The sequence below is a fragment of the Barbus barbus genome (assembly GCF_936440315.1).
Source record: "Barbus barbus genome assembly, chromosome: 23".
Lineage (NCBI taxonomy): Eukaryota > Metazoa > Chordata > Actinopteri > Cypriniformes > Cyprinidae > Barbus > Barbus barbus.
This window is the reverse complement of record NC_136751.1, coordinates 6,368,167-6,390,413: the sequence shown is the minus strand read 5'-3', so window position 1 is coordinate 6,390,413 and position 22,247 is coordinate 6,368,167. Positions and strand designations below refer to the sequence as shown.

The 22,247-nt window shown below is 38.3% G+C and overlaps 1 protein-coding gene across 1 annotated transcript; it reads right to left on the bottom strand.

Annotated features, from left to right (window-relative positions):
- Nucleotides 1–20,468: 20,468 nt before the first annotated feature.
- Nucleotides 20,469–22,217, bottom strand: fzd9b (frizzled class receptor 9b; the record flags this gene model as incomplete). Its single annotated transcript, XM_079374016.1, has 1 exon — nucleotides 20,469–22,217. The coding sequence occupies one exon, from the start codon at nucleotides 22,215–22,217 to the stop codon at nucleotides 20,469–20,471; it is 1,749 nt and encodes a 582-aa protein (XP_079230142.1).
- Nucleotides 22,218–22,247: the final 30 nt, after the last annotated feature.

Genomic DNA, 22,247 nt, shown 5'->3' with positions numbered 1-22,247 from the left:
CATCAACTCTGTGAAACACACACACACACACAGAACATATAAAACTTTAAATTCTGTGAAAATTTATTTTTCATTGGTAGTTGATGTTAGTTAATGCATTTACTAATGCTAACAAATGAGAAATTATTATAGTTACCAAAGGTTTTAATGATTTATAAGCTTTTTTTAATGATTTATTTTTCCATTAACTAACATGAATAATTTTTTCTAACACAAATTAATAAAGTAAAAAATATATTGTTAATATTTAATGTTATTTGTGAATTAACCAATGTTAAAAAACAACATTATTTAACTGTTGTTAATTTACATCATTAATAAATATATACCATTTAATGTTTATCAAAATCAATTCCAAAATGTGTTAATATATTATTACATTTTAAAGTTTTATCTTTTGAACATGACTATTTTTCTAATATTAAAAATATTTTGTTCATTGTTAGTTCATTGTAAGTTCATACTATCAATGAAGAATTAACATGCTGTAAAAAATATATTTTTCATTGTTAGTTCATGTTAATTAATGCATTCCCTACTGTTAACAAATGAGACTTAATTATAAAGTGTTATCAAAACCTTTAATGCTTTATAAGCATTTTTTAAGGATTTTATTGAGAAGTTTAAACAGACCCTCTCTCTCTCTCTCTCTCTCTCTCTCTCTCTCTCTCTCTCTCTCTCTCTCTCTCTCTCTCTCTCTCTCTCTCTCTCTCCCTCCACACTCACTGAACTCACACAGTCAGTCACCCACCCAGTCACCTACCGCACACATTAGAAGCACAGAGACAGGAGAACTCTGATAAGTTTGAAAATGTTCTCCTCTGTATAGTGTATTGTAAATTCATGGAATTAATAACATATCCTCAGACTGTATTGTTCTGTGTATTTAATTTTTTATGAAGTGTTTTGAAGCTGCTCTTAAAAGATAAAAAAAAAGAAAAGTGTTATTTTTTACTGTGACTTTAATAAATTGCCATTAAATCACCGTTCAAGATATCCTAAATCGGTCCGCAATGAAGCATCTTCAGTATCTTGGAAGCATGTGAAAAAATGTTTGGTGTGAATTTTTGGTTTCTGCTTGAAGGAGTATGAATTTGTTTACGGCCCGTTTAAAAAAAAAAAAAACACATAAAAAAAAAAAATAGCCGATTTCCTGTTGGTCGTAGCTAATGACTGTAAATTAGAAAGTTGTCCGGATTAATAAGAACAATTTATGTACCGAGTTTGGTGTCTGTAGCTATCATTATATATATATAATCATTAATAATTATATACCATTTAATGTTGATGAATATTAATTCCAAAATGTGTTTATATATTATTACATTTTAAAGTTAATCTTTTGAACATGATTATTTTTCTAACATTAAAAAGATTAATAAATGCTTTAAAAAAAAAGTTCTTTGTTAGTTCATACTATCATGGAAGAATTAACATGCTGTAAAAATATATTTTTCATTGTTAGTTCACGTTAATTATTGCATTTCCTAATGTTAAGAATTGAGACCTTATTATAAAGTGTTATCAAAATCTTTAATGATTTATAAGCATTTTTTAAAGATTTTAAAAAAACAGACCCTCTCTCTCTCTTTCTCTCTCTCACCCACTGCCTCAATCCACACAGTCACTCACACAGTCACTCACAGCCCACCCCACCCCCACCCCTCACTCAGCTGCAGGCTGACAGGACCTCTCACTCAGAAGCATTATATCAACTCTCTGATAGTTTTTAAATTTTCTCCTAAGCATAGTGTATTGTAAATTCATGAAATTAATCACATATTCTCAGACTGTATTGTTCTGTGTATGTAATTTTTTATGAAGTGTTTGGAAGCTGCTCTTAAAAGATAAAAAAAAATAAAAATTATCTTTTTTACTGTAACTTTAATAAATTGCCATTAAATCATCGTTCAAGATATCCTAAATCCGTCCGCAATTTAGCATCTTCAGTATTTTGGCATCATGATAAAAAATGTTTCGTGTGATTTCCGTGTTTCTGCTTGGAGGAGTATTAATTTGTTTACAGCCCGTTTTTAAAAAAAACCCACATTAAAATAAATATAGCCGACTTCCTGTTGGTCGTAGCTAATGACTGTAAATTAGAAAGTTGTCCGGATTAATAAGAACAATTTATGTACCAAGTTTGGTGTCTGTAGCTAAAACTAACCCCCCCATTTTTGACAAAAGGTGGCGCTATAGAGTGCCTCTTCCACGCCCGTTTATGAGCTTTTTCCAGTGTCTAACTATCATTAATACTCATATGTGTGTTGAGTTTCATGACATTCTAAACATGTTATCTGCCTCAAAATCACCAGAAACGAATTTTCAACTTTGACACGTTGCCATGGCAACATAAGTTTAGATATCAATATTCCCTTCACAGTTTTACATCGGCCGTGTTTTGACATTATTCTGGTGAAGTTTGAAGCAAATCGAGTAAAAATAAGATGCTGAATTCAAAGCATTTTGAAAACGACACACTTCCTGCAGCCAGTTGGTGGCGCTATAACTTTCAGTCATTATAGTCACATCTATCCGATCGGCATCATACAACGAACAAATCACTGAAGTTTGATCAACATCATACAATGTATGTGGACGTTATTAGGCATTTCCTGGGTCTCATTTTTCGCCATAACTTCATCGCCTCGCCACGGGCAAACCGTTCGACATATCAAAAATATCTTCGCAATTTAGCGTCCCCAATGTCTTGAGATCATGTTCACCGAGTTTGGTGGCAATCGTATGGAAATCCTCAGAGGAGTATATCAAATTCCAGAGCATGCGCTTTTTAAACAGCCCTGAATAGCCGACTTCCTGTTGGGCGGAGCCTATGACATGCTGCGCGGAAGTTGTTCAGCTCAATGAGTTCTATATGTGTACCGAGTTTCATATGAATACGTGCAAGTATGTGTGAGCTATACATCAAGTTTTCTGACAATTTTCCAGGGGGCGCCGTAGAGCCCCTGTGCCACGCCCGGGTCCCAGCCTCAGCGGCGTCCTAATGGCCGCAGGTTCCAATGTGCGTGCCAATTTTCGAGAGTTTTCGGGCACGTTAAGGCCCCCAAAAGTGCCCGGATGATTGAAATAAAAAAAAAAAAAAAAAAAAAAAAATAAAAAAATAATAATCCTTAGAAGAACAATAGGGCCCTGCGCCTTACTGGCTTGGGCCCTAATAATCCTTAGAAGAACAATAGGGCCCTGCGCCTTACTGGCTTGGGCCCTAATAATCCTTAGAAGAACAATAGGGCCCTGCGCCTTACTGGCTTGGGCCCTAAGTAATAGTACAATAATGGTGTAAACTATCTGAGTTTGTATTGATTGTATAAATTTTTAATAGAATAACAAGAAAATACTGATCTGTGTGATTTTAAGTATTTTCAGTATTAACAAACTTTGGTAACAGGTTTGCAAACTGTTTCAAATCTCTTATAAATGTAAAATTAAATAGCTCAAATATTTAATTTTATTGTATTTTTTGACCTACTGAAGACCTTCTGTGTTTATATTTTTTTATATATATATATATATATATATATATATATATATATATATATATATATATATATATATAGGCCACTAATGTGAAGACTGGAGGGACATGTCTATAAATGGTTACAGTCCTGATGTTTTGGTACAGAATGAAGAGTTTTTTTCAAGTTGTATGGCCGATATAATTTCCTGATTCCATAAGAAAGAAAGAAAGAAAGAAAGAAAAAACGAAAGTTCATCTATAACTGAAATGGTAAACAACTCATTGTGCGCATGTTGAAGAAAATGACTGAAATTTGGCCGAGTTTTGGCCTAAGGAGGAATTGGACTGAAATAGGCATCCGTTAGTCTTCTGTTGTTCTGATTATATGAACATACTCCATTCAAACTTTTGTTAGTAACTCCATGCAGAGGCATGCACAGAAAGAGATGATGATGAGCCGCACAAAGAAGGAAGAACTAAATTTGAACTCTCCTAATGAATAGGACCGTATTTCAATCTTTCACCATAGAAAATGGACTTTTCTCTCAAAACAAGGGGTGTGAAGACATCAGCATCCTAACCATATTCAACAGCACACAGCGTATTTTACAGGTCACTGTGCACAGAGGTCCATATGGGCTGTTCTTCAAATGAGAACCTCCCTCTCTACCCCCTTTACATCCCGAATTGCACTGCAGGGAAGCACCATTCGGCAAAAGATCTGCCTTCAGCAGGGGTGCTAAACAGAGAATACATGCCTCATAGGGTAGTGAGAAACATATGCACTTTGTTCCAAATCCTACAGAGCATCTTAAAATATAGTAGACACATTCTCATCGTGAAACTGTTCCATGACGTGGACAGCGTAATTATGCTTGAAATACGGTCATAGGCATGCATTGCAAAAGCTCATCAAAAATAATAAACCAGGATGGTAGACAACGCAAGAGACGCACAAATCATTTGATATAATTGAAACTGGTCTGTTTTTACTATTACCCAATTCTTGTGTCTGCGTGTAATAAAAGTATGTTTTCAGCTTAGCAATAACTGACTATGTAAGCGATATGCAGCTAACAGATAAAATCAAAATCATATTTATTAAAATGTTTATTCATCATAACAATCAGCTAAAAGGGGCTCCGAAATATAAGGTCTGATGTCTGAATATTAGCCTTCGATGTTCCTGCTGTGCTGAGGCTTCGCTTAATTGCAGAGCCCCATTCAACATTTTCTCACCATACAGACGCATACTGACCTCTGACCCCCTACTCTTCTCTTTAGGGGCTTTGGTGGAATAAAGGGTGATGGTTAGAATGAGAAGGAAAAGAGAGGGTTAACTTCATTATGAAGTTCTCTAAAAGCATTATCTACACCCCTACACGGTTCCCCACAACAAGAGACAGAATGAAAAGGGTGAGAGAATGAATAGGAGAAAGGGACATGAAAGTCTAACTCAGTGCCGTTAACACAAAGGCATGCTGTATCATAGCAAGCAATAGGTGGATTTGTGCAATGTTTAGGCTATTCTTCACTGATACTTATGGCACTTTTCATGTATAGGGTAAACTATGGTGTCCAATTACTTTTCTCAAAGAAGTAGAGGCGCAAGTCCCATGTTCATCAAGAGCAAGCATCCAGCCCTGTTCACAAAGTTATTATAAGAAGAACAAATATTTTCCTTTAATTAACAGGAAATATAAGATTACCAATAGCTACAAACCAACAGAAATCAAATATATATATTTGTGTGTGTGTATTACAAATGTGTTAATTTGATACATTTTGTCTGTTAGAGTTACAAATGGTTTCAAGTGTCATATCAAATAAATGTAAAATAAAATAGCTCATATAATATTTAGAGCAATTTCCAAACGGAAGTGAGCATCCCTATGCCCTGCCTACTCCCTTCGAAGGGCAGAGCCTTTGCTTGCTAACCATCTTAAATCATATTTCTATCGCATATTTCTATCACATTACAATAAAGACAAATGTATTTAGCCTATTCTACTTACGTTTGTATGTGAAGTCGAAATCAACCCCAACTTTGCTTTAAAAATCACAAATGGAAATCACTTCTGTGAAGTGACCATCGCATGTTCACTTCGCTAACGGACTTCTGGAAAGGCCCTTCGAGAAGGGACTCAGTTGCTCACTTTCGTTTGGAAAGTCCCTACAAATGGCATCCCTTTCCCGAAGTGCCCCTGAAGGGCGCAAAGAAGCCGTTTAGAATTCGCCCTTAGTTTGGCGACCTGAGGTGAGCAGCATTTTCTGAAAGTTAAGCAATTCATTCTACAGACCATTTCTTAGGTTTGTTAGGTGGTAAGCTATATTATTTTTTTAAAGGGGTCATATGATGCGATTTCAAGTTTTCCTTTCTCTTTGGAGTGTTACAAGCTGTCTGTGCATAAGATCCCTGAAGTTGCAAAGACTAAAGTCTCAAAACCAAAGAGACATTCTTTATGAAAGTCAAGACTCAACCACGCCCTCCTAAAATAGCTCATTCAAACACGCCCCCACATATCTACATCACGGTGTGGAAAGATTAGCAAAACACCACCCAAAGAAAGAAGGCAGAACTATTATTCTCGCTGTAGTATTGTTGCCGCCGGCGCCATGTCCTGGAGACGCTGTGTTTCATTGTGAAAGCGAAAGTACTTTGTTTGGGCTTCCAAAAGAGGACACAACTAGAAATCAGTGGTTAAGTTGTATTTACAACACTGTTCCAGATCAGTTCAACCCAAATATTAGAGTGTGTGCAGCGCATTTTACGGAGGACTATCTCCTGAACCTGGAAGAGTAGACTACAATGCTGGCTTCCACAAAGGCTGTTTCTATAAAGTGGGTCAATTCCAACTTTGCAAGGACAGTCTGGCGCTTCTGACTCACAGCCTGTACGTTTTAAAGAATTTGCCACTGACGATTCAAACACAAGTTTTGAGCTGTGTAGAGTAGTGCTTGTTGTTTGTCTTTTCTCCGATCAATGCAGACATGGTAATGTTTACGTGGCGCGATGCAACGTGACACGTAAAAAGACAGTATAAGTCATTATAATCAGTAATTATGTCCCCACTGGATGCAACAAATGCCTCGTTTATTATGGGTTTTATTGTTTTTTTCATCACAATAAATGGTAAGGGGCATAAGGAGCTTTGTAAAAATCGGCACGTTTCAGAAAGGTGGAGCAACAATAATGTACAGTATGTGGAAAATAATGTGCTTTTTGAACCTTAAACCGCATAAACATTACATTAATACACAAAATAATGTTCTTTTTAGCAACGTCATATGACCCCTTTAAATGCCTTAGAGAATTAAAGATGTAATGAAACAAAAACAGCTACATATTGTTCTTCCATATTGTGACATACATTTGAGTGTAAGATCAATAAATAAACATTACAAGGTCATTTTTTAAAATTATGCGCAGATGAATTAACAATAAGAGCTATAATATGAACTTAGAAAATGGTTACGGTGAATTTTCATTTCATTGCGACTTTAACCTTTTAGCATCACTCACGGGACAATTCAATTCCTAACTGCCTATAGGCACAAAAAAAAAAGAAAAAAAAAGAAATGTAGCCATGTTCATTTGATTTGGATAAAATTGAACATGTTTTTAACACCACTGACAGGACATTTCACATTGGAAGTGGTGCAAAATATGCAAGAAGCAGTGTAATATTCTGCGGAAATGTTTTCAAACTTTCATTTTATTTATTTTTTTAATCATATTGAATCCAATCATTTTGTAAAGTTTCAGGCTCTGTATTCAGTGTCTTATATCATTGGAATGCATATAAAAATCAAAAACATGCACAGTTTGTTTTAGATTATTGTATGACCAAAATTTCTGTAAAATATTTTGAAGCTTTGTACTTATAAACGCTTCAGACATGGATTCTTATCCATATAAGCCTGACCTTGACGAGGAAGGTAACATGAGAAAATAAAAGTAAGTGGATTAAAAGTGTGCATGCTTTTTGAAGGGGAGGAGAAGTTTAGATCAAATGCGTGGAGGACTAGAGTTCAATCAGCACGGCTCTCTCAGATATGAGCGCGTCTCTGTTTGATGAGGTTTTTTCTGCACTGAGTGCAGGATGAGATGTCTTGGCTAAGGGTCGACTCTTCTTGAGTCAAACTCTCCCTGATGCAGATAGAACTCAGTAGCCACAGATATCTTGACCAAATCATGGTGATTATATGGAAGACCTTTGCATTGGAAAAACAAATTCAAAATGAGTTATGGTGTTATATGGTTTCTCATATTAATTATATGGTGAGCCAAGTTTCCTTGTTCTCAGATGTTTCTCCAGTGTCTCCTGTAGAGTTTCAGAAGTGATCATCAGATTTGCCAAGATAACAAAGATCTCCATTTGATCAGCACTTGTATTATTTGTGTCTATTTTTATTTACCACCACCAAAAAACTAAAAAAATACTTCAGAGGGATATTTACACTATTTTGTGTCTGAAGCATTGATTAATTTAGTTTGTAAAATAGTTAGTTGCTTTGATTTGTGCGTGTGCTTGAAAATCAATAATGTTTCTTTATTTCCTTCAGTAAACTGTCTCATATCTGTATGGAGTAAGTACAGAGGCACGATGGTGCAATTGTGTTTGTTTGAAGTGATTTCATTTCTTCCACCTTCTGAATAAAGTTTTCACTGATCTCCGCTTCATGGTTTTAAAATCTGCTTTGAACTAAATTTTTAATGAAACGAAAGATTAAAGTATCATCATCAAGCACATTGCACTCCATGTCTTTTGCCTCGCTTTTCTCACACACAGTCCTACATATACAGAATATTTTTGCAATCTCTAGAGACGATGGACATGAGAGAGATAAGCAGAGAGATGGAGAGAGATGTACAGAAATCTCTCAGAATGAACCCCTGAAGGGTGAGCATCAAACCATCATGCTGCAGTTACAAGCTCACGTTGCCATTTAACTATTTCCGCCTCTTTATTAATAGTTGCTCTCAGTGTGGAACACGGATAAGGGAAGTACACGTTCAGCTTTATGCGTGTTAGAGTAACAGGTAGTTAGCTTAGCAACATGCTAATACTAATGAGTCTCGCATATTCTTTATACAAATAGCACTGTTTGTGCGAAACCTCGTGTACACTTGAAAATTGACTTATCAGTAAGCCCTGCCCCGTTACTTATTGTTGATCACTCAGACAAACAAACAGAGTTGCTAACAGTCTTACAATGACAGCTGTCAGTGTGTCAAGATGTTTTTGATCAATTTTGGACACAGAAGGACTGCCTGTGTGGAGGAGTATTAGGTGGGACTTAAATAAATGTGGTGGGTAACAAGATTAATTTGGAAGCGAGGGTTTACAAATCACAATGCAAGTGGGAGAAGCCTCATATTATTATCAGCACTGTTCATGTACCGCAGGGTAAGATTAAATTAATTTGCATTTAACCAGTTTAAAATGGAGAGGTACTTGTGCATTAGCATGGACTCACTAACTTTAACGTTAGCTAGTTTTAGCCAGAGATACCTTTTTCTGAAGCACAAGATGACATAGCGTTCTGTTTGAGCAGATTGTAATTGTAACTTTATGAGAGTATTACAACCAGAAAATGAATGATGAATAATAAAATAAATTGCAAATTCCATTGCCTATCCCATCAGGATACGTACTGTTACAAGTACCCCAGGCAGTGTTGCCAACTGCTTTCAATTGAAAGTAGCTAAAACTGGTAGCTAAATGTCACTAGATGACATCATAATGGCAAATTCACTGATCTATGTAAAGATGAATATAGATCAGTGGGCAAGATAAAAACTTGGATAAGGTTTGTCCAAGAAGTTGCTATATTTGTCCCTAAACGTTTGAAAAAAGTCTCAAAAGGGGTGGGGAAGTAGCTAAATCTAGCTACAAAATTGCTAAATTGGCAACACTGACCCCAGGCACATTGTTTTTCTATTTTTGTAGCATAAACACCATCATACCATTCAGAGCTTTGGATCTTCCAATGCTTCTCTATGGTGCTGAAACCTAAAGATGTCTGAGTTCCGGTCCCTGTACAACTGATACTCCACTGCCATTGGCTCATATGTGTTGGAGGGGAGGGGCTTACCGATCACATGTCACCATTTCCATATCAAAACTCTCTAGCAGATGCCAAAAGAAAACATCAAATAGTGCTAATATACACTGTGTGCTGTAATACTACAGAAAAAACATGAACCTCATAGCAAGACAGGTTTTTACTACAGATAAACACATGAACCTGATGACTAACTTTACGAAACCATGGTTTTATTACAGTAAAAGTGAAAGTGTAGTAACCATGATTTTGTGGCTTACTGATTACCATTTGTATAACCACAGTTTAGTTCAAATACCATGGTTAAACCACGGTTAGTGTAGCAAATTTGTGGTAAATTTGTGGTTATCATGGTTTAACAAAAAATTTTTTTTTTTAATTGTAGTAAAACCTTGGTAAATTTTTGTAATGGTCATCTTTAATTAATCATTAAATTATTGGTATCTAGGGCCTCGTGAATCTGGAGAAGTATACACTGTGAATTTTTAGAAGATTAACTTTAATGTGATGTGATATGAATAAATAACACTCAAATGGCTTTTGAGATAGTATCAATTGATCCTTCGCAAAGACCCGGCCCCATTCATTACTGTTGCTATGTCCGACAAGCCATGGCGCCCTCATGCCACACATCATGTTCTCATGCAGTGAATAATACATCGTGGAGAAAACAGAAAACTGACAATTCGCCGACAGACAAGACAGAGCAGTTTACTTTAGGAATTAAACAAAGTCTCAGCTTTCAAATTTAGCCATTTTTTAAGAAATTCCAACAATAAATACCGTTTTGTGGCCTTTTTGAGTCTTGACAGATCGCTGTAGCGCCTCAGTTTAAGTGTCACGTGAACTGATCATCTCTTCCTCTTTACTACTTCCTCTTAACTAGCGTTAAATAATCAAGAATGAATATCAGAAGGCATCTTGTTTCAATGCGTAAAGATGTCAATACACACCATTTTTCAAGTTCAAGTCCACCGACGTTAATCTATTAAAATGGCAGGATCTCTCCTGTCTGTTTCGTTTGTTGGACAAAAATGGCTGATTGGTCATATCGCCTGCCAATCAAACTTCCTGCAAAATGAGCAGAGACTTGAACTCGGAAACTGCATTTCTTATGTAAAGACTTTAGATTCCTCATTGGTCACATTTAGCTTACACCACATCTACACTGGACACGAGTGGCGCAATGCAATAAAAGACAGTACAACCCATTAAAACTGATGCTGTCTACACTGGATGCAACATGACAAATCGCAAACAGTAAACTGATGCTCTGTTCTATTTCCGATGTACTCCAACAAATGGACAAATGGATTTGCAATGGTCGCTTTGTGTCCAGTGTAGACAGTCTCAAGCTGTTGCGGCGCGACCACAGTCGCATCTGGTATAGACACACTGTTAGGGATGCAACCTTAGAAGGCAAGCCTGGCAGCAAAGTTCTGAAGCAGAGATTTAGTTTGTGTGCGTCTTTGAGTGAGAAGAAAGAGACAGTTTGATTGTACGCCTAGATAAAGAGGTTTGTGAGTTATATCTAAAGAAGCGAGGATCTTCCACACCACTGACCCCCTCTCGCTGCCCAGTGCCGGCTATGTTTCTAAACCCAGACGATGACACTGCACCATTTACAGCCCTTTGTTGTTGTTTTTTTCCCATCACTCCTTCTTTCTTTTGTTGATCCCGCTCTCTTGCTCTCTCTGGAGAGACTTTGGTACTGGAGATTAGAGAAGGGTGCTGCCTAGCAACTAGAATCAAAATGGCAGAGCCCTCCGTGTCTAAACGCCTGACCTAGATAGCACAGCATCTGTGATCACACTTCGTGACAACCTCCGATAAAAGGCCTCGACGAACGCCCGTCACTTTGTCACCCCGACAAACGCCTGCTGTCACTATGTGCTCACGTCACTTTGAAGAGAGGAGGAGGAAAAGTTACCTCGGATCAGTCGAACACGGGCACTACTGACTCTGTACTCCTGGGGGCAACATGTAAAATGTAGAGAAGTCGACAAACAATATCTCACGCTGACATTAAAATGAAGCCGGCTGTTAAATACTAAAATAGAACAAGCATTCTTTTCAGGGACTCGGAGAAGGGAAGACGTAAAGATGAGTATTTGAGTATGCTGCAAATCTCTTGACAACCGCTGGCATCTCTTCTGCTATTTATTGCAGCCTCTGAAAGGCATGATGAAACAGACTGGAAATTCGCGCTAAGCTTTATGTTCTGTTTAATACCATTTTTCACAGCGACTGAGAAGAGGAAAGGCTGATTTTTTAAGACCCAAATCTCTGATTAAGTGGTTTTCGCATGTCTGGAGATCATGCAAATCATGACCTATTAGCTTTTATATTTGATTCCATTCCTTCCTTTGAATGACACAAACTGTTTAATATCATGGACTGTCAAGAAATATGTGCTAAGTCAGTATGCAAATGCAAATGTGAAGTGCCTTTACATACTTAATGCATGGAAGTAACAAACCTCAGCACTCAAGGGGGCGATAGACTTACCTCAAATGTCTGCACCATCAGTGGTAGCTATAAACATGTCAATAGTTCAGTTATAACTGAATTCTTCCAAACATTTCATATTTTTCACAATTTTACTGTGGTATTCAGATACCTTTGAATGAAACAGGATATTAAAGGAATAAAAAAATAGGCTGGGACTTGAATTTACAGATAAAAAAAGAAAAGAAAAGAGAGAGTTAGCAGAATGGAAAAACATGATTGGAGCAGGCTGAAAAATAAATCAGAAATTAATGATGTTAGGTGGAAAGAAAAGTCATCTCAGAGGATCAGAAATCTATTTCATTTTGATGGTAAGTTATTTCTTTGGAATATTCTGGGTGCTCTGCTTTCTCCCTCAATCTACAGCCATACAGGTCAGGTGAAATGCTGAGGCTAAACGGTCCATATTTCTGTCCAAGATACTGGGATAGGCTCCAGTATAACTCACCTACTTAGGATGACACCTACATAGGACAAGTGGTTTGGAGAACGTGTAGATAGATGGATGAATTGACCTTACGACAGATAATTGAGTGAAAGCCCAAATAGCCAATCAAATCACTTCACTAACTGTTGGACAAACAACATATCAACAAATCTCCTTTTTTCTCTTTTAACTATATGGTAAAAATGGGTTAATATGGCATGTCTACTAGCATTCTTGAAAAATGCAAAGCAATGGATCAGACCTGTAATTCTTCATGACAAAGCAGTTTTCATTAATGCTAGATGCAATTTAGACAAGTTTTATATGGCAGTGTGCTTCAAAGTCAGAAAAAATGAGCAGAATATTTGTTTAATTTCCTTCATAAATGTCCATCTAATGTTAAAGTAAACAATTGTATTCTAAATGCACGTTGTCTTCATTGAAGGTACTTGTGTGTCTTTTATGCCTCTTTTATGTGTGGATCATTTGCTTTTATTTGAGAAACAGAAGAATGCTGATTGGACTCTTGATTGAACGTCTGGTTTCAACATAATGTGACATGCAGCAAGTTCAATTTATTTGAAGAAAAACATACAAAAATACATTATGTTTGAATCTGCCATGTGTCAGTTACTAATTTTTCCTGTGTTAAATGTGGGAAGTGCGATTTCTTGACAGTTGGGTAGATTTCCCTTTATTCCAAATTCATCAGGAACATCAGCAGGTGAGCCAACACGTGCCATTGTTTCATTTGATTGATATAGATAAAGTTCTCGTCCTTGAAAAGCAGTGTGCTTATTTAAATAATCACTGTCGTAAGGTCAACTGTGGTTCGTAAGACAGAAAATATGTCCAATGCAGTGGCAATTAGCCGAAACACAACACATATTTGCGTTGCATTACAACTTCTGTTTTGGGCCTATGTTTTAGCTAATTGTGAAGTGCATTGGGTCAAAACTGAGTGTGCTTGTGTCTCCAAGCTACAGTATGCAGTGAAATCAAACTGTGACCAAGTACTGCTTTAGTAGGTTTGCAGTGGCTTCATAAACCCATGTCAGTGTTGCTCTGAGAGCAGAAGTCAGGACAAGTTCAGAACTTTATATACAGTAGCACTGAACACTTGAACAAACACAAAGACAGAACAGTGGTTTTCACCAGTGAGGTAGATGGGTTATGGTCTGTCAAATTCAATGTGCTCATTTTTTTAAACATATTTGGGGGTCGTTCGTTAACAAACTGAGGAGGAAGGCTGCACTGTTTCAGGATTCTGGAATGTGGGTAGGCTTTATGTTATTCTGAGAATTTCAATGTTTGTTTAAAAAATATTTTTCTGATATTTTCCTCATCATGAGGACACACCACCTTTTTTAACTTTGGCTGTTCTACCTTTGGCAGCTCCAGAAATTAATAGTCAGAAGGTTATGTTTTGTTTGGGTGTACGTTGTGGATCCACTATGCGTGTGTGTGTGTGTGTGTGAAAGCACTCCCGATGATAACTAAACATGCAATGAGTCTTTCTGTCATATCTGTTCATCCAGTTTGTGTAATTGGAGTTGAGGTCTTGAAAAATAAAAGTATTTGTGGTGTCAGCTGAAAAGGAAAGTCGTTTCAGAAGATGAGCTAGTTACTAGAGACAAAGACAAAAGATTTTTTTTAAAAGACAAATATTTTTGTTTATTTGTTAGAATTAGCTCTTATGAATTGTGCACAAAAATACCTAGATCATAAAATGTAAATGGGGTCAATTTATATGTAATCGAAGATATTTTGAGAAATGTCTCAGAAATGTTTTTGTCTCAAAGGTCACCAAATTCTTTTATATCTGATATATCTATTTTTTAAGAAAGTTATTCATGTTCTGAGGGTGAGAAAATTATGATAAATTTTCATTTTTGGGTGAATTATTGGTAATTAAACCAGAAGGTGAGGTGACAACTAATCATATTGTAAAGAAAAATCAAATGCTACACACTCAGTGTACGCCTGTAGCTATGTGTGTGTATTAAAAAAGAATCAATTCTTGACTGAAATAAGAGCTAAAATGCAATTTGATTTTAGCTTACTGACATATGGCTAAATTGCTTCTGTTGTAGAAATAAGAAAATTTAAACATCGCAAGCCAACATAGCTCCAACCTAGGCAAATTACAACACTAGAGATATATCATTGCACATACATATTTCAATACAAACAGAGATTGTATTTTAGGACATAGAAACAAATCCAGCAGCAAGAAAGTTTTTTTTTTTTTTTGGAGTAACACCGATGAATTGTTTACAATAAAACCAGGATTGTGTATTTTCATTTCATGTTGACTTGAATATGCATAAATTCAGTACTGAAATTTCACACAATTCAATAGTTCAAGTTCAAGTTTATTTGTATAGCGCATTTTACGATACAAATCGTTGCAAAGCAGCTCTACAGGAAATTAAGTTTCCACAATATATTTATATATTGCAGAACCTTAATATATTTAACTTATGGCAAAATTTGGTAATTCTGTATGTTGTCTGAGCGTTGGCATCCTCTGAGGTCCTCTGAGGGGTTGGCATCATCTTTTCTCAGGTGTTCAGTCATCTCAGATCATTTAAGGGTTGGATCCAGACTGAAGCTTCTGTAATTCCTAGTTACCGCGGGATGTTAATTGGGAAGATTTGTCTTGGGAAGTCGTGGCCTAATGGTTAGAGAGTCGGACTCGTAATCCAAAGGTTGCGGGTTCGAGTCTCAGGCCGGCAGGGATTGTAGGTGGGGGGAGTGAATGTCCAGCGCTCTCTCCACCCTCAATACCACGACTGAGGTGCCCTTGAGCAAGGCACCGAACCCCCAACTGCTCCCCATGCGCCGCAGCATAAATGGCTGCCCACTACTTCGGGTGTATGTTCACGGTGTGTGTGTGTTCACTGCTGTGTGTGTGCACGTTGGATGGGTTAAATGCAGAGCACGAATTCTGAGTATGGGTCACCATACTTGGCAGTATGTCACTTCACTTAATGGCAGAAAGAGAGAAAAAAATAGAGACATAATTAGCGTAGCTGCTGTTCCATCTAAGCAAAAATGATTTGTTCAACCCAAGCTAAAGAATAATAATAATGTACATTTGATCAGATATAACTGCAGTACAAGATTATAAGATGCATTATGTGAATGCTTGGCTAAAGAGATGTGCCGGAGTGAAGGACATCTGGGAAGATCGTGTCCTGGGTGCACAGGATCTGTGCAGAGAAACACACGGAGTAGAGGTGGTGGGAGTGTTAGCAGCGTGCTGTATACTTACCCCGGACTTGTGAGCGTCAGCCCGGGATGTTTCCAGCGCTGGCTCTCCGCTCTCTCAGCTGGGCCTGCTTCTCCACGGCCTCCAGCTGCACCGAATGCAGCTCGAATGTGTCCTCACCTGCACTCAAAGGTAGACACAAATCCGCCATTTAAGCAAGTAACAGAGAAACAATGGTAATGTGTGTAGAGTATTAGCAGTGTAAGCGAGATTAGCGGCAGTCACGCTGCCGATGCTAACAGGCTATAAGCTAATAGCAGACTCGAGAAATAAAATAAAACTAGTGATAACAAGGTGCTCTGATTGGTTTTGTTTTAGAATGCTATAGGGGTTATATTCACACATTATAGAAACGAAAATAGACGATAAAGAATCAATTTGATGGAGCTCAAACTCAAAACACGCAGTCACAAAATGTATTGATACTTTATACACAGTAAAAAATTATTGTTTTGAAGTAAAAACCGATTATTGGATTATGTATTACAAGGAAATACTATTTCAGTCTTTCAACTTTAAAGTTTTATGTTTAATGTGCTGTTATTTTTCTTTGTAATTAAATGCAACATTTACTAGCAAGTTTTGATTGAAAATTGCTTCTACACCAAATTTTGCACATGCATGTACTTGTACTTTGTATACATTCATATTAGTAAAATAGAAGCATCAATGCTGAGCAAAGCAGACCCACTATGTGTGAACCCTGCTGCGAAGCGACTGGCGCATTTTCATGGAAAGCTTCTCTTTTAGGCCAGCAGGTTTTCAATGTGCTCATTTACACATCAAAACAGTGCAGAAAAGGGATAGTTCTCTGGAGGGCAGGGGAGGGTGGAGGGGGTGGATGAGTGTAATGAGGGCTTCTTTTATTCTCTTTGCTCTCCCTCTCTCTCTTTCTTCTTTCCTAAGGGGTGGGTGGATGGTTGTGGACTGATAAGCATGGCTGGGGTTCGGGTGGAGTTGGGTAAACACCTCATAAAGATCCTCTTTTAATCAAACACATGATTACACTCACACTCCGCTCGGTCGGACAGACGAGAACGTGGCTCTCAAAACACTCCCGATCCCACAACTTGCAGCGAGACTAAAAAGTATTCGGACTCTTTAAGGTGCATTAGACAAAATATAATTTTGGTTTGAACAATGCATTTTAGAGTGGACTATTCCTTTGTATGATAGGCATCAAACAAAGGAAAAGTTCACTGCAAAATTCTGTTGGTTTGATATTTGAGGTTTTACCATCATCAAAGCTTATTTTAGGTTTGCGAAAGAGGAAGTGAGTGAGAGGATGTGAGTGAATGAGAATGCATGTTCTGCTCCAGTGTTGACCTCACATTTGTGGTTGGGCAGGTGCCTTTCCGACGTAAGCCACTGGCCTGAGTCATTTTAATTGGTGCCTTTAGATGCACACACACACACACACACACACACACACACACACACACACAGACACACACACGCACGCACACAAACACACACACAGACAGTCTTGTACCAGACACAGTTTACTGACATTGTGATGGAGGTAAAGCACAAGAGAGGTAACCTGAGCTGAAAAATACCAAAACACTCTGTCATAAAACGCTAGCAGACCTCAACAGCCTGCTCTGAACCACTGGCTGCTGAAAGGATGTGTGCACTTGCCAAATCTCTCTCAGAGGAGCTGCTTTTACAATGTTGTGATGACGATGGGTAAATGACACATGCAGCTGTCAGTTTAAACAACAAAACAATGTGGCTTCAATAACCCACATAGACCTGTCAGAGATTGCCTGTAAAATATTACAGCAGGGTCACAAATTACTATTATTTTAATAATTGATTGTGAGATGGCCTTTTTAGGAATCTGAGCAATTATGGCTGTTAAATATGAAATTAAATCAACATAGGTATATATAATGCACAGGATACATTCTAGATTTTTAATAGATTATAAAACATTGCAAAGTGTAATATATAATTTTTTTTAATAATCTAATATATTTAATATTTTTCTAAGACATATTTTGTTTGCATTTTTGCCCCAGGCCCTGGTAAAAAAAATGTTGAATGATAATTTAAATGATGGAAAAAAATGTCTAAGGAAATTCTGAGGCATTTTATTTACATTTGCATGACCAGCTAAATGGACCATGAACTTAATTTTAGTATGCGACTTGGAAAACTTGGTTGTCAGCAAACAAATGCTACAAGGTCAGGTAAAGCCAGAGTCTGGGTAAATGACATTGGGCTAGTCCTAGTTACAACCATCTAAACTACGTGAAAAAATAAGAGAAAAGGGCTTTTTAAACAATATATGAAGAGTTTATTTGCAAAAACGGATAACTTTTTTTTATTTTTCAAAAATCATGTTTTTATTGTGTTAGCTGTATTTTTTTAGTTATTTTTACTTAATCAAAATAACCCAGCTGCAGTTTGATTGAGATTAATTACACAATTAATAACAATTAATGCACAATGAAAAAACATGATTTTTGAAAATTGTTGAAAATGGAGTTCTCTGTTTTTGCAAATGAACTCCATGTATTTTTATAGTATATATTTTTATACATCAAAACCCTCTAATTTCATTAATTGTGTTGACAATGGTGATGAACAGCTTCAAGAACTTCAACAGGAATTCAATTAAATATTTTACTAATATATATATGGGCAATGCTGAGACTTATAAGCCAGATAATCATTTTGGACAAATGGATTCACTAAAATGAATCAGACTTTCCAGCATTACTTAAGAGAGCAGGCAGATGCCTAGACTGTTCAGCAAACTTTTTCAAAATTTGTAATTTAGACAAACCTGCAGTTTAAGAGAACGTGTTTGATTATTTCACTCACTAATTTGCTTGCAGAAACAATATAACATAACAATGAATATGTAGCACACTATACCAGTAGTTATTGGAAAAAATAGTTACTTTAACAAAATGTAGTATGAAAAAGTAAATCTCACACCAGCGTTACATTTTCTGTTCTCATGCTTGAAATAATGCTGGATATATTTCTTAATGGGTCTTGCTAGAGTTTTATTCAGATTATTCAAATTTTGAGAATAGAAGACCAAATAACCAATTCTTTATGTAATGTTCACCCGTGCCATAGACATATATAAATATGATAAAAATATATATTAAATATTAATGTTGCATACTGCATATAGCCTGTTGGTATGGTATATCCATACATTTTCTAATAATGCTTAAACCAAGCTAAAGAACAAACAAACATGCAATGGCATATGAATGAATCATCAAAACCCAGATCCGCTGCTACAAACGGGCGGGGGTAGGGTGAGGAAAATACAATTCAAGCAGCTATCGGAGCCCTACATGCTCCGGATCAAGCGTCGGAGAAAAGTGCCTTTATTTGCATGAGTGGCTCACATCAAAGAGCGTAGGGGGAAGAGAGAAGCAACACACAACAATAGGAGAATCTGGATGTGTGTGTGTGCATGTGGTGCACCTCATTAATGAAATATAATTCCAGAACAACCTCTGCGTTTAAAGGTGATGATGTGAACGTTCGCACAGAGAAATCCAGGCTACTGTCTGTCGCTCTGCTCAACGATTCCCTTTGAGGATGAAGGAGAGAAACCCACCAGGGATTTCTGTTCTGGTAAACGCGCTCAAAGGAAAGCGCGCCCAAAGTGGCTGCATCTGTCATATGGAGGGGAATTAAAGAGAAAAAATAGAGCAAACGGCTAAAAGGAATAAAAAAAAGAACATGGAGTATTACACGATGCATAAACAATGTGCTAAAACAAAAACGAGGCCTTCGCTACAAGCTTAATCTCATCTCCATGATCCAAGCTTAGTCACAACTCTGACCAATAGTCCCCTAAAACTGACAACATAGATTTATTCGTGTCAGGGGCGTACAAAGCCACATAGCCTTGTGTTATTCGGGGGTAGCCCACTCTTTTGAAGGCTCCTGAAAGGGTCCCTCAAGGATCGATTTGCATTTGAACTGGGGCAACCTTTCAGATGCAAACCTGGCTTTCTTCATCAAAATATTTGCATTGCTTTGACGCATTTTCTTGTTACAGTTCATGTGAAAAGTCTCACCAAGGTGCTTCTCTTTAACTTCCACCTCTAAATAGATGCAAACACAACCGTCTGGGCAAAACAAGCACTTCAGTAAAATTGAAATAATACTGTTGTTTTGTGTAGCAACACCAAAACAAAAGTGTAGTTTGTCTTTGTAGGAGTAGATGTGCTTAAGTGAGCAATTACCTCTTGAAATGTCAACTTCAAAGAGGAAATTTCAGACAACTTTTGAAAATATATAACATTTTATTATCTTCTTCAAAAAGGCACTTATTAACAGACTGATCAATGCCATCTTGTGAGAAACCAAGACAAACACATTTAAATATATATATATATATATATACAATAAATAGAAGTCCTGAAACATTTGAACAAGTAATTAAACATATTAACAAGTCATCGAACGGCTTTTAGATAGGGACACTGTGCACTTCTCCATGCAAGAGTGATTGCAGATATTTATAACTGATTAGGACGTGCATATCCGTCTCATTTTGTGCTACAGCAAGCAATGAGAAAATTCTCCCTTTAACTAACAAGTACTGTTAATCCATTGTTTAGCTGCAATGGTGGGTTTACTTCACCACAAAGCTTCACTGCACCGTATGTCTTACTCTCACAAAGTCCACAGTACGGTACATCACAGATGAGGCCACAGTCTCAGGGATGCGCTCATACGTGCGTGGGACAGTCCAAGTAGGGATCAGTCTTTGACATGTGCAGTATAACGGCAGGTGCTTTGTAGTGACAGTGACTGGTGCTGCAGCTCCCGCTGCAGTGCTTCCTGCAAGTCCTGTCTGTCAACTTCCTGCCACACAGCCCCTGCCAAGTCTGCAGCGTCTTGGAGCTCCAGACCCACACGCCACTAGTGATGCCCACCACCAGCGACATGAAGATCTTCAGCATGAACACGGCCACGGTGGGCACCGAAGACTCCAGGGAGCAGTCCTCGTTCCTCCGACCCGGGAATGTGGTGCACTTGCTTTGCAGCCCTCGAAATTTCCAGTAGTCCATATTGAGACGTTCGTAGAAGTAGCAAATGATTACGCAGGTGGCGGGAACTGTGTACAGGATGGAATAGATGCCAATTTTCACCATCAGCTTTTCTAGTTTTTCTGTGTTGGTGCCTTCGGTCTTCATAACCTTTCGGATGTGGAAAAGCGCCACAAAGCCGGTCAGGATGAAAGACGTCCCGATGACGAGGTAGCAGGATAGAGGCACGAGGACGAAGCCCGTTAGCGCCCCCACGTCCATACTGCCCACATAGCACAGTCCGGTGAGCTCGTCGCCTGCCACTTTCCGCATGGTGAGGATGACTATGGTCTTCAGCGCAGGTATGCCCCAGGCAGCCATGTGGAAGTAGCTGCTGTGTGACTCGATAGCCTCGTGACCCCATTTCTTACCTGCCGCCAGGAACCAAGTGAGGGTGAGGATGACCCACCAGATGGAGCTTGCCATGCCAAAATAGTAGAGGATGAGGAAGACTATGGTGCAACCCGTACTTTCCAGGCCCTCTTGGATAATATACAACTCGCCGTTCTCACGGTCACATGCAATGTTCTCTGCCCCGGCGACGGATCGAATGATGAAGGCGACCGAGTAAACGTTGTAGCACATGGAGAGGAAGATGATGGGCCGCTCTGGGTACTGGAAGCGATGTGGGTCAAGCAGAAAGGTTAGGACTGTGAAAGCCGTGGATACGAAGCACAGAGTAGACCAAACCGCCATCCAAATGAAAGCAAAGTCCTTATCCTGTCTGGACCAGTACACATCCACGGCCGATGAGCAACGCGGAGCGCACGTCTCACTCTTTTCCACATACTGAAACTTTTCCGGGTTCTCACAAACTCCCAAGCTTCCCCCTGAGCGTCCGTTCCCAGCGCCAGGCTGCCTCGGTCTGGGCGGCACAGGCAACATGCCCTCTCCTTTCTTAGTTTCGGTTTTGGTATCATTTTCCGGGGCTTCCATGCACAGCGCGTTGGGGTCATTTCTAGTGGGCAGTTTAGAGCAGTCCAAAGAATCAGGCCAGGCGTAATTAAACTTCTCCATGATGGGTGAGCACTTCTGACGTGCCTGTTCGCACATGGGACGGCAGGCAGGGATGGATGTGGACACTTGGTCCGTACACATAGGGGCATAAAGAGAGCAGAGGAAAAATCTCAAATGCACATCACAACCATATTCCACCAGAGGGGCGAATTCATTCAGCTTAATCGCAGCTTCCCTCTGATTGTCATGGTCCATAAAGTTGGGCATCCGGGTGAGGTTGTACCCAATGCCCTGGCACATAGGGATGACGATAGGCTCGCATTTAGCCGGTCTCCCTCTCTCCAGGTCATAGGAGCCAATCTCGAAACTGTAGGCAGCAATGACCAGCTGACACCACAGAGAAATCACAATTTTCAGAGGTGAGCCTCCCATGCTGGATTTTCAGTTTCAGTCACCTTTTTT